General features: G+C 47.4%; 1 protein-coding gene across 1 annotated transcript in view; it reads left to right on the top strand.

The window, feature by feature from the left end:
- rai1 (retinoic acid induced 1) overlaps positions 1–15,169 on the top strand; it is a 68,964-nt gene extending 53,795 nt beyond the window's left edge. Inside the window, exons 2-5 of the mRNA XM_033644255.2 lie at positions 1,609–8,292; positions 8,493–8,586; positions 9,640–9,689; positions 13,472–15,169. Coding sequence (XP_033500146.2) covers positions 1,687–8,292; positions 8,493–8,586; positions 9,640–9,689; positions 13,472–13,480 — 6,759 coding nt within the window. The 5' untranslated portion in view covers positions 1,609–1,686 and the 3' untranslated portion in view covers positions 13,481–15,169. The remainder of the gene's footprint in view (positions 1–1,608; positions 8,293–8,492; positions 8,587–9,639; positions 9,690–13,471) is intronic.
- The last annotated feature ends 1,836 nt before the right edge of the window (positions 15,170–17,005 follow it).

The raw sequence follows: 17,005 nt of genomic DNA, 5'->3' as shown, positions 1-17,005 counted from the left end.
ATTTATGGGGCTGCCAAAAGCTGTGGATCTGCATGCATAAACACCAACAGAGCTACACGCAGTCACAGGCATGCACACGCAAGAATGAATGCACGCAATAATCACACACTGCTTTGCCTCCTCACACACACTTACACACACTTACACACACATAAACACACACACACTGTGTCTCAGAGATGAATAATGCTACTGTGCGTCTGGTGGGATGCACCACTGTCCCTGGGGCGGGTTGAATGCCGGGATATTGTGCTGGAACCGGCTGACACACACACACACGCAAACACACACACAAGCTCAGTGCTCTGTCTCCAGGTGACTCTGTTCCTTTTATAGAGCTGAGCACTCTCCACCCCTCCTCTCTTCCTTTCTTTTTTGTCTGAATTCATAAACACACACACACACACACACACACACACACACACATGCATAGGCAAGAAAAAGATTACAGACAAACATTGCCACGTGCACTCACACCCTGGAACAAACACACCAAAGACACAAACACACTCTTTGACACCCCTACTGGTGTACTGAGAGCATGCACGCAAACACACACACTGCAACACTTCCCACTTCCCCTTGGAGGAAATTGGAGTTTGCATCTGTGCAGGAAAAGACACCAAGAAGAAAAAACAGGGCTCAGTTGAACCTTTTATGAAACACCGCATCAAAGACAAACCACAAAATATTGCTTTACATTGTTTGTTTAGGTAATACATTTTAATATCTTAAAGTGGTTAGAAAAATAGTGGGGCTAAGTCTGGGGGATCATATTTGATCCAAACAATAATAATGAATAATGCATCATAAAAAGTCAACTAGAAAGCTAAATAGCCACAGTGGCTCTGTGAGTGAGTTCAGTGGAGACTCGGAGCCAGTGCTACGACCCAACATGGATGCTCCTCAGATGTCATCATATTTCTTATTGCCTAATGTGTGTGATCATTTGCCTGGTTTCAATCACACACCCCTACATATTAACACACAGACACACACACACACACAAGTGTGCAACTGCTATGATTATTTATTTGCTTCAGACAGGTAATTAAGTTCCCACACACCACTCTGTCTTTCTCCTTTCTCTCACAGACATGTCAATCACTGCACCAGAGACTGCATCACTTGTCTGCCCCTCCATCTTGAGAGGCTGAAACAGATCCTGGAGCCTGCACCATGGAGGGGCCATTTTATACGCACACACACACAAGACACATGAACGCAAACACACACATATGCACAGTTTCTTCAAGTGTGGATGAGAAAAAAAAGTGCTGCAAGCGATCTAAAGTACTTGATATTGTTGTAAAATCTAATTATGCCTATGAATTAAATATATTAGAGTTTGTGGGTGATAAATCTACATAATTTGAATCAACATGGGATGTGCACACCTCTGTCTGTGTTTGAATGTTTGTGTGGCTGGGTGTGAAAAATATCATCTTCAGTGGTTCAGTTTTGCTTTGACTGCAAGTGTATGTTAAAATAGAATTAGACATTGAATATGAAAGGAGAAAATGCAGAATGGATGAACCTCGGGCTCAACAGCACTAACCCTCATCATTTTTCTCTCTTTTCTCTCGCCCCCTCTCTTCCTGCCTTCAGAACCCCCTAACCCCCCTTCCCCCTTTCCCGTCTCACCTCACCTCCCCCTCCCAGCTCTGGCTACAGACGGAGACAGTTATGCAGTCCTTCCGTGAGCGCAGCGGTGGTTACCACAGCAACCAACCCTGCTACCAGCAGGAGCCCCATGAATTATCCCGCCTGGAGACCTACCGGCAACACCCGCATCATCCCCATCCCCAGCACCCGCACCCAGGCCCTGGTCCACATCCAGGCCCAGGCCCAGGGCACACCAGGTCAGGCTATGAGGCTCATTCACTGGCGAACCCCACAAGCATGCCTCCTGCTGGAGGACCAGGAACTGGAGGACCCAAGGACTGTTACAGCCAGCAAGCCTATCCTGGTTACCCAGGCAATGGTGGAGGGAATGGGAGTGGAAATGGGGGCTCGGCATCCTCGCAGGCAAAGAAATCCTACAGAGGAAGCAAAGTGCCCCCACCAAACCCTGGTCAGCACCTACAGGGTCCTGGGGGCTATAGTAACCACATGGGCCCTGGCAGTTACTCAGCCCAGTATATGAGCGAGGGCCACCTCCAGCAGAAATGGGAGGACTCAGCCCAGTTAGCACAGTATGACCAGGAGATGGTGGGGCGTATGGAGACTGGAAGTACCCCTGCACCTGGCTCTTCCCAGTACATGGACCAGAACATGCTGGGCCACTCCCAGACCCAGTGCCACCAGCCCTCAACCCCTGCCTATAACAGCCCCCACCACCAAGCCCATCCTCCCAACCCTGCCCCCTCCCCTCTCATGTACCCCCAGAGTCACCTGCACTACCCCCAGCACTCACCCTCTCCTTCACCGTACATGGAAAAGTGCAACCCTATGCCCCACTGTTATAAAGGTTACAACATACCCCCCAATTCCCAGTATGGCAGACAAATGAGCAGCCACAGCAATCTGAAGCAGGGAGGTTACAGGTCAACCCAGAACAGTTATGGCTACCAGCAGCCTCCCTCCAGAGGTTACGAGCAGCAGCCGCCTTTACAGGCCATGACCAACCCCCAGGAGCCCCACCCTAAATATCAACACTACAGCCAACCTCAACAAAATTACTGTCTCTCAGAGCTGTCCGTCAGATCACCAGAACAGTATTATCAGACTTGTAGCCCCTCCTCAAGCCATTCCCCTGCACGCTCTGTAGGACGCTCCCCCTCATACAGCTCCACCCCGTCACCACTAATGACTAATCCAGAGTCATTCCAGTATGGTCAACCACCCATGACCCCTGGGGCAGCCTCCTCCTCTTCATCCTCTTCAGCTGGTATGCAGGAGCAAGCCAGTACCAACACAATGTTGATGCCCCCACGCTCACACCCCTCACCCAATGTGTCCCATGCAGCACCACACAGCTACACTACCACACCACAGGTCCCCACCATGAAAGAGCGTTTCTCAGAGAAGCTGTTGTCAAACCCCAGCTTGTGGAGCCTGAATGCCCTCACCTCTCAGGTAGAGAACATCTCTAATAATGTCCAGCAGCTGCTGCTGTCAGAGGCCCTGGTGGCCAACAAGAAAGGCGGTAAGCGCAGCAGTGGAGGGAGCAACAGCAGTGCAGGAAGTGGAGCATCGACCAAAAAGGGTGAGGAGTACAAAAGTCCTCCATATCCAGATGGTGGTGGTGGTAGTGTTGGTGGAGGCCCCATGCAAGATCCTTACTCTACACCACAGCACCAGCCAATGCCCATGGAACTCCATGAAGGAGGCTACTCCAGCAGTAGTGATGAACAACTAGAAAGGGGATACTACTACTGTGGCCAGGGCAGAAGTCCAGCACAGGCCCCCAATAACACACAACTCAGCCTGGACACAGCCTCCTCATGCTCCATGACATCTCCAGATGATATGTCCACAAGATCTGGGGACTCAGGTCTGCACAACCTTACCCCTGACCCTACTAGATGTCAGTCAGGGCAGGGAGGAGATGGCATGAGTACTCCAGTGAAGAGCATTGGTGATGAGAGGTCTCCTACAAGCATCACAATTCCTAGTCCTATGAAACAAGAAAGGGACTCCCCTTCAGATATACAACATATAAATGAACCTGTGAAAGAGAACTTTGAAGAATCAGCCTGGACAGAGAAATCAGCTGAGAAAGAAGAGGTGCCCACAGATAAAACTCCTGACCTTGAGAGAGATTCAGACACAACTAAATCTACAGAAAATCTGGAGAAATGGTCAGATGAAGAGAAATGCCCAGCTCTCTATAGCAAAGTAAACAAAGAGGTGACAGAAAAAAGCTATTGCTATAAGGAGGCAGTGTACCAAGAGGTCCAGAGCAAATATGATCCCGATGCAAGAGACTCAGTTGAACAGTCCCCCGCAGCTCTCTCTGACTCTAGCCACAAGGAACACTTTGGCCAAGAGATGAAATCAGAGGCATTTAAATCTGAGTCTCCAACTGCATCTGAGAGCTCAGTGAAAACATTGCCTTTCATTTCTAGGGGTGACCTTGAACAGGATCAATATTCAACAGAGAAGGAGGACAGCTCAGAGAACACCTCTCCACCCCCCCAAGTTGAGACCTTGGACGAGAGCAACTCAAACAAGAGAGAGAGCAGAGACGAGGAGGATGAAGAGGAGGGGGGGGAGGAGGGGGACGGACAGGACGAGGCAGATGAAGAGGTAGAGAAAGAAATACAGAAACAACAACAACAACAACAACAACAACATGCTCTTTCCCCTCCTCTGTCTGCAGAGGTTCAGGAGGAACTGGAGGAGGGGGAGAACGTGACATCGACTGAGGAGCACATGAATAACAGAGATGGGCCAGAGAAGCCTCCAGGAGATGTCTGCAGCAGGACAGAGAGTCAGAGTACTGAGCTACATACTGACAACGAGCCTGCAGGGGCGCCTGCTCATCCAAATGCAGCAGCAGCAGCAGCAGCAGATGCTTCCGCAAGGGAGTCAGCCATCGGTGACACTGCTCCTCAGCCTCAGTCTGCTATGCCAGTGTTCTCAGCTCTCAATGACAAGACAACACCTCCAGCTCAGTCCAGGGATCATATTGATCACAGTGATGCTAAAGTGCTGGAGCCAGACTCTCCTCAGTTGCCAGGGAAGTCGATACTTCCCTCAGCCCCCTCCTGGGCAGACACTCCACCGTCCCCCAAAAAAGGTGATGAGGACATGGAGCCGGGCATCAGCTGTGCCAGTGCTGTGACCCCCTTGGCCAAGCCAGAACCTGTGGCCCCATCTGCTCAGCCAAGGGCATTTGGGCGTAAGCATGCCAGGGGCAGAAGAAGAATCATGCATTCAGGTGTGGGAATCAGGCGACAGCTAAGCTTGGAGAGGGAGGGGGAAAAGGAAGAGGAAGGAGCCCCCTCGCCTACACAGAAACCCTGCATGCCTCCGAGCAAAACTGTGCTATTCTCGGATCAAATGGAACTAGCTCATCAGGAATCCATTGTGAGCCAGACTCCCAAAATGCTAACTGATGGTTTTCGTTCGAGAATGTGCACTCGCTCATTTAATGCACCAGACTTGCCACCCAAAGTTGAGCCTCATGTGAAGAGAAAACCAGGCCCAAAACCAGGTTCAAAGCCTGGTCTCAAACCAGGGCCAAAACCTGGACCAAAACCAGGCCCAAAACCTGGAGCAAAGCCAGGTCCAAAACCAGGACCTAAACCTGGCCTAAAGCCTGGACCAAAGCCCGGGCCAAAACCTGGATCTAAACCAGGACCAAAACCAGGACCAAAACCTGTGCCAAATGAACCAGAGCTGCCACCGAAAGTTGAGACTCCCGTGAAACGAAAACCAGGACCCAAACCAGGCTCAAAGCCTGGGCCAAAACCTGGGCCAAAACCTGGATCAAAACCTGGTCCAAAACCTGGTCCAAAACCAGCTTTTAAACCAGGTCCAAAACCAGGACCTAAACCTGGACCTAAGCCTGCAGATGTTCCGCCCCTTGAAGACACTGCACCCATTAAGGCCTCAGTGGGTCGCCCCAAAGGCTCAGTTTCTAAAGCAAAGCTGGTACAAGAAGAAGAAACCATTCAACCTTTGACAGGACTGCAAAGCAGGAGCAGGAAGAGCCTAAAGGCTACAATATCACAAGTAAACCAGGATGTAAAACCAGCAAACCAGGAAGAAAAACAACCAAACCAAGAGGTTAAGGTACCAGAGAAAGAGAGTAAGAACATGGTGTTGAGATCCAGAAAGCCCTCACAAGAAAAGCTATCAAAAGAAAAAGAAAAAATCACAGTGGAAGATATTCTGCCTGAAGCACTAACAGAAATTAAAGCCAGTGATGATCCTCCAAAAGAAGAGGAGCCTGTTACTGTGGAACAAACACCAACTCCCATTCCTAATGCTGTCAAAAACACAGATGTCCCAGCAGACCCACCCGCACCACCAGCCCCACCAGTCCCAACTGAACAATCTGAGGAAAAGACATCACTTCCATTAAAACGGAAACCTAGCCCAGAGATTTCTACAACACCAGTAAAGAAAAAGAGGGGTCCAAAACCCAAACCAAAAGTCTTACCACCTCAACCACCTCAGCTGGAACAGGTTGTCTCTACACCTAAAGAGAAAGCTGTCCGGGGCCCCAAAAGAAAGCGAGGGGCACCAAAGAAAGCCTCTGTGGTCACTCCCCCACCCAAAGACACTCCTCCTAACATCAGTGAAACTGACATCACTAGTGATGTGCCCGTGGTGCCTCCTCAATGTCCCACTAAAACAAAAGTCCTCCCACCACGCAAAGGCAGAGGACAGAAATATGAGGCCATGGTGCAGAAAATTACATCTCCTAGCTCAAAGAAACACCTCCCAGTCCCCCAGATAGACAGCAATCTAACTGATGATGTGACAGCCAAGGCTTTGCCTCAACACGTCCTAAAGGAAGGTGAGCCATCTCTGCTCATAAATAGTACTGAGATGGTGGAGGGAGAAGTGAAAAGTGTAGAGTCTAGACAGGACGGAGAGAAACAACAAGAAGGAGCCGTGAGAAAAAAGGAGATGACACAGGAGAGAGAAAAGAGTGAGGTGAGTCAAGAGGCATCAGCGCCAGAGGAGACGAGACAAGGGATGGAAGAAGAGGTTGTAAATAAGGAGGAGACAAGACAAGCAAACATTAAACCAGGGACACAACAGGATGTTGGAGCTGACAAGGTTTGGAGCCCAACAGAGGCCCCAGTAGAAGTTCTGGGAGAGGGGACACAACAGGCCTCAGATGGTGTATCCTCTGCTGCCACTAAGTCTGCCAGAACTAAAAGGAAGAGGTGGGCCATGGTGGAGAGCACAGATGCCTCAGTAGTAGCCTTGGAAGCAGGGAGCCTAATAGTTACAACACCAAGGCTAGCCAAGCAGAGGGCCATTAAAAACAACCATGAGATGCACCTAAAACAGAGGAGAAAGAAGAGAAAAGGCCAAGCCCCTCTAGAAGAAACAGAGACAGTTGAGGAGACAAATATTGAAACAGCAGAACAACAAAAGAGGGCAGAAGAGAAGGTAACCCCCACAGAGTCCACAGTACCCCTGCCAATCAGCCCAGATGAGATCACAGAGGCCCCCCAGGTTACCAGCACAGAACTCATTCAGAAACCTCGGAGAGGCCGGAAACCCTCTGCAAATCCAACTAAGAGGAAACGAGGCAAAGCCTCATCAGAGCAGATTCCTGGCAAGCCGATGAAGGTCCACAAAAAACCTGGGCCAAAACCTGGGATGAAAGACGCCATGGAAGTTATTGAGGCAGTAGTAAGGGCTGCAGGATGCGAACGGGCGGAACAAGAGGAGAGAGAAAAAGAAGAAATGGAAAGAAGGGAAAAAGAGAAGCAGGAAAAACCAGAGACATGTATTGTGGGTCCTGTAGTAACAGTATCAGAAAAACAGACTGAGATCATTTCTGTGAAAAGAATCAGGCGCAAACCAGTCCATCAAAACTCAAAACTGTCTTTCTGTCCGTATGTACGGATTAACAACTCCAGAGACTTTTCCTCTTGGTGTGCCATAGTCAACAAGCCTGAGGACGCAGTAATATTTCAGAGACGTAGAAAAAAAGGCATACTCAGAATGAGGAATCCTTTTACAGTTGCAAAGGTAGTGCCGCACACTGTTGCCATGCTACAGGGACCCTTGGTAAACAGAGTTCTAACTGACAGGTGTCTTGCATGTTGCCTGTGCGGAAAGCCAGCAAATTACAGAGACCTGGGTGATTTGTGCGGACCTTACTACACAGAGGATGGCGTTCCACGGAAAATTTTGACGGTCCCGCAAACGGAATCCCTCAGGGAAGAGTCACAGAAAACCAATGACAACAAAAGTAGCAGCAGTGAAGAACCAAGCAACTCGTCAAAGAACAAAGGCGAGGGCAGCACAGAAAAGGAGGGCAACACAGAGGCATCCACTCAAGAGGGCAGTAGTAGCAGGCACCATCATTGCCGCTACCGGCGGGCGGAAAGAACAGAGAGAATAGGTCAGGAGGGCGGTCCACGAAGGTTAACTCTCCGAGAGAGGTTCAAGAGGATGAAGCAGCTCCAGGCCATCAGCTCAGGGGCCTCAAGTGACCAAGAGGGGGGTGACAGCATGTTCCAAAGGCTACAGTGGGAGGCAGAGGCTAAGGAGCACTGGGCCCATGAAAACTGTGCCATCTGGACCAAGGGGGTAATTATGGTAGCTGGGAGGCTATACGGACTAAGGGAGGCTGCCAACAACTCAGCCCAAACGGTATGACGGCAATTATCAGTCTTTTCCAAAATGTGTGCATGCTTATGGAAGTTAAGGGAGATACTATGCCGCTTCTTTGAGAAACTGACTTTAACTTTCAACATTTTTCCCTCTCTTTTCCCTCTATGTCCCTCTATCGGTCAATTTGTTGTTTCTTTATTGGTCTCGGTCCATATGTCCGTCTGTCTGACTAACCCCAGAACTGCTACAAGTGCCAGATTGTGGGGGCGTCCCTCAGCTGCTGTTGGAGAGGCTGCTCTCATAAATACCACTATGTCTGCGCCAAAGAGATAGGTAAGAGACCACAGCGAGAGGAGGAAGAGAGCAACAAGGGATGAAAGGGGGAGAAAAGCCAGGGAGAGCGAGGAGAAATGAGGAGGGAAAGTGGGAATGGGAAATTGAATGTGGGTTTAGAGGGCAATAGGGAGGGGAACAAATAAGGCAGGTAGAAAAAAAAAGGAGAAAAATGAAAGGAGAGGGAAGAAAGCGAGGGGAGGGGAAGCGGATGTGGGTAAAATGAGAGAAGGAAAATGCATCAAGAAGTAACATTATTGAGTGCGAGAAGAGATGTCTGAGAGTGCTAGGGGAGAGCAAAAGAGGAAAGGAGGGAGGGGAAAGAGGCAGTGAGCCTTGAATAAAGGGGATGATGAGAGGAAAGTGGGACCCTGGAGTGTGCAAGAGGGAGAGGGGGAAGAGATAGAGGGAGGAGGGTTTGTATGTGTGCATTATTGACCACAACCCCTGTGGCTCCGTCCATCCATTCCGCTGTCTGGGGACTGAATGTGCATGTGCATGTGTGTGTGTTTTGCATGTATGTGTGTGCCTTCCTGCTGGCTCGGATGCTTCTCTATGTGCGTCTTACAAGCACGTTGCCTTCAGTGCTTGTGTGTGTGTGTCCCTGGTCATTTGTGTCAATATAAGTGAGTGTCTCTGTGTCAGCACATGTGTTGTATGGCTTCCCCTTACGTTACCTCATGCCAAGGAAGTACAGTGTGAGGATTAGAAGGCCTGCCACGTCTGCCTAGCCAGCACAGGGAGCAGAGCGAGGCCCTTTTTAATCCTGCTGAGTGCACCAGCCATATCTGCCTGCCTGCCTGCATCGCAACTCATCCACTCAGTCTCTCCCTTTCTTCTGTTGCTCTGTTGCTCTCTCTCGTTCTTGCTCATTTTTCATTTTAACCCTACCTCTTTGTCATTTATCTGAATTTTTCAAGGGGTTGGGGTGGGGTGGGGGGGGGGAGTTGTGTGCATCCGCCTCACGCTATTTGTTTCATTCATTGTAATTGTCTGTCTGCGACGCCGTAGCTTATCCTCTCCCTTCTTCTACTTTTCTATGTCTCTGGCCAGGCTGCACATTCCACGAGGATGACTTCTCCATCAAATGTCCTAAACACGAGGTAAGAAAACGAAAGCTTTAAAACTAGCGAATAAATGCATATCAGGCCTTCTGCTATTCCTTTTGAGAGTTTAAAAGTCCAGTGTGTAGGATTTCGGGGGATATACTGGCACAAGTATGTGTGTTTAATCACCTAAAAATAAGAATTGTCATGGTTTCGTTGCCATAGAATGAGCCGTTTGTTTCTACATATCGAGCGGGTCCTCATCCACGGAGTCCGCCATGTTGCAATGCCATGTTTCTACTGTAGCCCAGAACACACACACCAAACACTGGTTCTAGATGGGGCCATTACGAGACAACCACTGTACACAGCAGACCCTCCACGACAGGCCGGACCTGCCTGGACAAGCCAAACAGTGTTGGTGAAACACTGCTTTTTAACATGACATTGCTTTATTCAGTATTTTTTAAAGATTTTTTTGGGGAGTTTTGCCTTTATTTGACAGGCCAGATTAAGTGTGAAAAGGGGAGACAGAGGGGGGATGACATGCAGCAAATTGCTGCAAGCTAGAATCCAACCTGCAGCCTATATATGGGATGCCCACCCTAACCACTTAGCTACTGTGCGCCCTTTATTCAGTACTTTTACTGGTTTTAAGCACCTGGTCTGTTTGTTTTAAAGAGGAGGAGACCTCTGCGGATAATTAAGCTCTTGGTAAAAACCTCCTGAACAATGACAACTGAAGGAAATCTAAACAGCAGTTCACGCTAGGCACGTAGGAGAAGTTTCAGCTAGTCTTTACTGCTAGCTGCCACTAAATCCTGCACACTGCTCCTTTAAAATCTTTCACCAAATTATTACTGCACCCTGCTTTAACAGTAAGTCATGCATATAAGAAAGGAAGGTGGAATATATGAAGATCATTTAGCATCTCCCAGGGTAACAACCTATGAGACATTAGCGATTTCATATATGTTAATGTACCGCAGGAATGCATACGTTTGTCTTCCCATTAGAACACTTACAGCCTCTCTGCTCCAAGAATTGCTGTGCATGTTTTTTCCTCCATACCCATCCCTCTCCACAGCTCAGAAAAAAATTGAGTTCACACATTGCTGTCACAAGCAGCGGTACCGTGGCTGGATAGATGATACAGTGCAGAACAGAAAACACAATTGTCAGCTCTTGTAAAACAGAGAAAGACTCAAAGGGGGAAACACGAGGGTTCGGGCTGGTGTTCATTGTACACTTGTATCAAGTACCCTATCACGCCCATGCCAAGACGGTCTGGATCTCATCTTGGACTGACTGGTGTTTTGTTACCAAATCAATATGTACCCAATGACCTTGGCAGGCTGAACCCATATCAACTAACAGTAGCTGTGTAAACACTTAGTTATGCGCCCTTTGTGTATTACCGTCACTCAGCATGCTGTGTTATGACTGCAGACCACTGCAATTACAACAGGTCACTGTTTTTGTCTTATTATGATCAGTCCACTCCACAACTTTCCTGTATAGAGACGCCATCTGGTGGTGGCGTGTCTACACTGCAGCGCACAGAGGAAGGTCAAATGCAGAGGGAGAGGGGGGGAGTAGAGGGGGAGAGATGCTGACATTCAGCAGGGAGCAGCGGTGCATTGAGGCAGCAGTGGCAGTAGCCTCCGTTCCTCCCTCCCTCCCCTCTCTGCATCTCTCCCTCTCTCCCTCTTCCTTTCCTGTTCTCCTCTGTGCAGACTGACAGGGATGAAAAGCTGGCTGCTGATCAAAACACCCCACCCGGCATCACTGCCTGCTATCCTCCCCGCATGCTCTCTCCACCCTTTCTCTCTCCTTCCTTCTCTTGTTATTTTTCTCTCTCTTTTTTCTCTCTCTTTTTTTTTACTCCGTACCCCTTATTTTTGCCTGTGCGCTTCCCTGCTGTTCCAGCTCCCTTACTCTGTTCACCTCTCATCTGTTGCGAGCTCCCTTTTTCCATTTTTTCAGTCGTCCTCCCTTCATCCCTCCTCAATCCTTTCCTCCCTCTTTCTCTCCCATCTTCTCTCCCCGCCTCTCCTCACCTCAACTCCCACGTCTAAGCAGCAGAAATAGAGTATGTGAAACAGAGAGAAAAAGGAGAGCAAGACACAGAGAGATTGTTGTTAGCGGGCTGAGGCAGAGCTGTCATCAGCTGAGGGATCTGAAGGTCTGTGTGTGTGGGTCTGTGCCGCGCCAATTTACGCTGAGCAGCCTAATCAAAGGGAAGAGCAGACACATACACACACGCACACACATACACACACACAACCACCCCACCCATGGGTCCCCCTCTGAAATTCTCCCTCTGCCTGCGTTCGCTTGGTTTCAGGGCTGGAACACACATATCGATGAGATCGCACACACATGTTGCCTTCAGCTGTGGCTTCTCCAGAGCTAAGGGACACACACTGTGTGCGTCCACACAGGTTCATTAACAGGTTACCTGTAAGCTCACACACGTATACACACAGTGAGCGGGGAGAGAGAGCCAGGCAGAGGGATGGAAAAAAAACAACTGTTTTGTGCAGCGGCTGAGTGGGAACAAAAGACGAATGGGGGCAGTTACATCAGAGAGCGACAGCACGAAAGAGACAGGGATAGACAGAGAAAAGAAGGGCAACCAGAGAGACAGGCAGCGCTCGGTGATGGAGAAACTGAGAAAAAAAACAAGTGAGATTGAAGGTTTAAAAGAATGAGAGCTACTCTGGGGAGGTAAACAGAAAGAGAGGAAAGAAAGAGGGAGAAAGAGGGAGAGATAAAAGACAGAGAGCAAAGCTGCTGGTCTGAGTCCAGGCCATAAGGATGGGCAACTGGCAGCTCAGAGAGAAAGACAGAGAGGGTGAACGAGAGATACTGAGGGGCTGCAGAGGAGGATAAGGGGAAAGAAATCGCTCCACCGCCACCACCACCACACCAGCGCAATTAGTAGGCGTTCCCGCTGTGTCTTTCACATGGAGCTGGTTCACTGGCCAGCTGCATCCATCTCCCCACTCCTGCACACTGCAGCCAGCTCGCTTTCATGTCTGCAGAACCGCACAGAAACCCTCGTGCACAAAGACGCATGTGCAACACGTGCACATAAGCTCCCACCTGTGGTATAATTGTTCCGATAGAACAATGAGTACAAATTTGTAATAGCTGTGACCATGTTTTGCCAGCTGGCATGAACAGTGTGTGACCAGTCTTTCCATAAAATCTTGAGCAAGTGTGTGAAGTTTTGTGCCTTTCTGCCATAGACCACTCCCATTGCCCCCATCACCACCACCTTACAGCCAATTTGCATGAACACAAACACACATAGACTTGACCTCCACGCCACATATCAGCCTTCTAGGGTAAAAACTGTGGCTGTCAAAGGGTGGGGACATTTTTGTGGATCAACCAACCAACTGACTGACCAACCAACCAATCAACCAACCGACAGAACGAGCTATTGAGCTGCTGGTCACTGCTGAAAAGGCTCATACTCTGCAGTATTGAGGTCAATGTTGCAGTCACAGAGGGAAGACCTCAAAACTTCAGGCTTATTTCTTACATTCTGGTGTACGACTCGATAGATGGGAAGGTTAGCAAGGAGGAAGTGGGTATACTCTCCTGTTATTTCCAATGGCTTATTGGCTGGTAGTTGGATATACTGTAAACAGCCAGAAAAAGAGGGAGGAATATCCCGTAAACTTGCCCTCCACTACACCACTGGGGACGTGTCCTCTGCGTGCCCCCTGAAATCTACACCCATGCCCTCTGGCGCAGCTCATACTCTTCATCCTCTACATGTGTTTGTGACTTGAACTCATGTCGGTCTCTTTTCCCTTCTTCAACAGGACCTGTAAGATATTCCAGTTCATCACCTCCACCACCAACACCACCTCTCAGCCAGGAAAGCATCACCTATAAAGCAAGGCAAACAAAGATGCTGTCCAACAGCCACCTATACCCTAAAAAAAACACGGTGATGACTGATGACGGACAGGCACATCAGCCAGTGGGGCTGGGGGAGGGTAAAAGGCTGCGCTGAGCCGGAGCTAGGAGCAATACAAACCCTGGAGAATGGCTCCGCAGAGAATAGCTGCTCCCTGAACCCGGCCTGGAAATGTGTTTTCTCAACTGAGCCCCTCACTGGAAGGCAGAAGGCAGCGGCACTGTTTAACAGGAGGATAGACTGCGCTTTAGAGACTGTGTGCCTAGAGCCCAGTGCACAGGGGGGCTGTTTGAAATGCAGAGCGAGGAATGTGTGTGTGTGTGTGTGTGTGTGTGTGTGTGTTTTCTGCCTTCGGATGGGTTGCTATCATATTCAGACACCTGGCGGACACTGATTGGACAGGAACATCCCTCTGGCCACCTTGTCTGTGGGCCAAGAGGTGCGCGTGTGTGAGTGTGTGTCTGTGCGCGCGTATGTGTGATAATCACATTGTCATTCTACAGCCACATCATCAGTGTGTTTGTGCGTTATTACGTGTCTGTGTGAGCGAAGAAGTTCATCTCCAATCCAAGATGTCATTGCATCAGAAAAGCAGCAGCCAACCACTGGATGTACTATCTCAATGTGCGTGTTTGTGTTTAAAAACGAGACAAAACGAAACAAAAAAGGAAACTGTACATGATGATGTGCTTTACAGGTTCTAAATATTCTGATATCGAAGAGTTAAGAAAAAAAACGGACGCAGTATTTTACTATAATGCTCTTATCTTCGGAGATGTATTTTGATGTGCATTATGACTATATGACATCATTGCGTCACCCTTGGTACATGTCAGGCTTTGTGTTATTCAGAAATTTAAAAAAAGGAAAAAAAAAAATCCATCTCACCTGTGTGCACATTCAGTATGTACAGTAGACGCCATCATCACTCGACAGGTTGCAGATCAGGGCTCCAAGGGTCCAACCGGGAGTCAGGTCATCTCACTTCATATCTATGTACAGTTCAGAAGTATTACTGTTAAACATTGCCATGACGTACGATTATTTCACCTCCCACAGCAGCGTGGAAAGATAAACATTCAGATCTCATAACACACCTGTCTGTGTATCTCAAATGTAGCCTCTTTCACTCTTCCATGCTATGTAACAGCACCCTGCACGGGGTGTCGGTTTAAGTACTGGTCATATCAAAAGGAGACATATTTAAGTATTAGAGCATAAAAGAAAGTGCAAAAACTCCACACCAAACGTCCTCTTTTATGAAGCTCATTATTTAATGGTGTATATAAGTATTTGATGCTGTTTAAATGTAAGATGTGATGTACTAATATAATTGTGTATAGTATTTCCTAGAGATGTTTATTTTCTATAAAATGGAATATGTTATTGCTTATAAAATGTTATTAAAAGAATCCATTGATGAAAAAAAAAAATAAGGACCTTTTTTGGGAATGTCACTTGTCATAAGTTGGAGCATGCCGTTTTATTGATTTTCATGTCTATTTGTTTGGAATCGATGACACAGCATCACTTTGTTTGAAATGTTTTTTGTAACGCCAATGTTAAATATACCAGCACCTTTCAATGCTGCTATGACCAACGCCTGCTCTTTTTGTCTTTACTGAACGCGCACTGACACACTAAAGACACATCTGGATTAGCATATCTTGTGTGCTAGCCGAGTAAAAGTGACCACGGTGAGTCAAAAAGTGAAATCTTAATTATCACAGCCATTTTAACACATCCCATCATTACAGCCATATTTCAAAGTGTCTCTTCTGATATTAACGGTCCAGTGTGTGGGATTTAGGGGGATATATATGTTTTCTTTAGTGTATAATCACCTGAAAATAAGAATCACTGTGTTTACCTGCCTTAGAATGAGCAGTTTATATTAATATAGGGAGTGGGTCCTCATGTTAAGGAGATTGCCATGTTGTACGGCCATGTTTCTACAGTAGCCCAGAGCAGTCAAACCAAACACTGGCTCTAGATAGGGCCTTTCGCACCTCCATGACAAGAGTATGTTGGAAAAAGTGATTTTTTTTTTTAAATGTGAAACTGCTTTATTCAGTGTTTTTACCGGTTTAAATCACCAGTTTGAATTTGGAGAGGAAGAGACCTCTGTGGATGATTCAGCTCCTGGTAAAAACCTCCTGAACACTGAAGGAATTCAAACCAGGAGAAGTTTCAGCTGGTTGCAGTTTGCAGTCCTCACTGCTAGACACCACTAACTCCCCCATAAATCTTACATACAATTCCTTAAATAAAAAGTTCAGCATTTAAATCATAAAAAATACAAGCAACTTCTAACAATACTAAATACAATACTCTCACAACGTGCATTTCAGAAAAGATTTTTTTCAGGCCTTGGATGATGGGGTGAGCTTGGTGTGGGTCAGGGGGCGTGTGGTGGGGGGCGGTGTGCTGGGGGCGAGCCTGCAACCGCTGTAGCAAGGACTGAGCCTTTGGGTAACTTACAAAAACAGTTTGAAGAAAATAACTGGGCTTTGGAAAACACATTTATTCTTTGTAAAAACTTCTTGCAAAAGTTTTATCCTATCTAACCTATTTGCATAAGTTTAAAGTTTAGTGGAGGGATACTTTTATTTTTATTATCATCATGATGACATGTGGTATTCACCCCCATTAAAAGTCCAGCATGTAGGATTTACAGGGATATATTGGCAGACATGTAATATAATGTTTTCTTTAGTGTATATTTACTTAAAAAGTAAGAGTTGTAATGGTTTTGTTACCTTAGAATGAGCTGTTTATATCTGCATAGGGAGCGGGTCCTCGTCTATGGAGATCGCCAAGTTGCACCACCATGTTTCTAAAGCAGCACAGATCAGACAAATCAAACACAAACACTGGCTCTAGATAGGGTCATTGGTGTTTTTGCATCGGCCACCAATCAGCATTGTGAAAAGTTATTTGTAATGTGAAACTGCTTTATTCCATGTTTTTACCAGTTTAAATCACCGGGTCCATTTGTTTTGGAGAGGAAGAGACCTCTGCGGATAATTCGGCTCACAGTAAAAACCTCTTGAACATCTGGATCTCAAGTTACTAGAGAAAAAAGGTGAGCACAAATGATCAGGAGCTGGGCTACAAATGCTGATTTGCAATGTTGAACTGTTTTATCTTGTGTCAGCAATTAAGAATTCTAGTCAGAGTAAGTTTTGGCTGGTTGAAATCTGCGATCCTCTCCTAAATGCTACTAAATCCCGCCAAATCTTACACACTGCGCCTTTGAAAACAGAAAGCACGACAGGAAACACTGTATTCTTCTTTACAAAAGGCTTTAATATTTACATCATAAAAGGTTGAAACCAAAGAACACGGAAGAGATGAAAAGATGTCAGTGAAAGAACACATGAATAAAACCTTTAGACATGGCTGCGACTCATTCATCTCAATCCAACGTCTTTCA

The sequence above is a fragment of the Epinephelus lanceolatus genome, chromosome 18 (genome assembly GCF_041903045.1).
Source record: "Epinephelus lanceolatus isolate andai-2023 chromosome 18, ASM4190304v1, whole genome shotgun sequence".
NCBI lineage: Eukaryota > Metazoa > Chordata > Actinopteri > Perciformes > Serranidae > Epinephelus > Epinephelus lanceolatus.
Note: the sequence above shows the minus strand (reverse complement) of the source record. Positions and strands in the feature narration are given on the sequence as shown.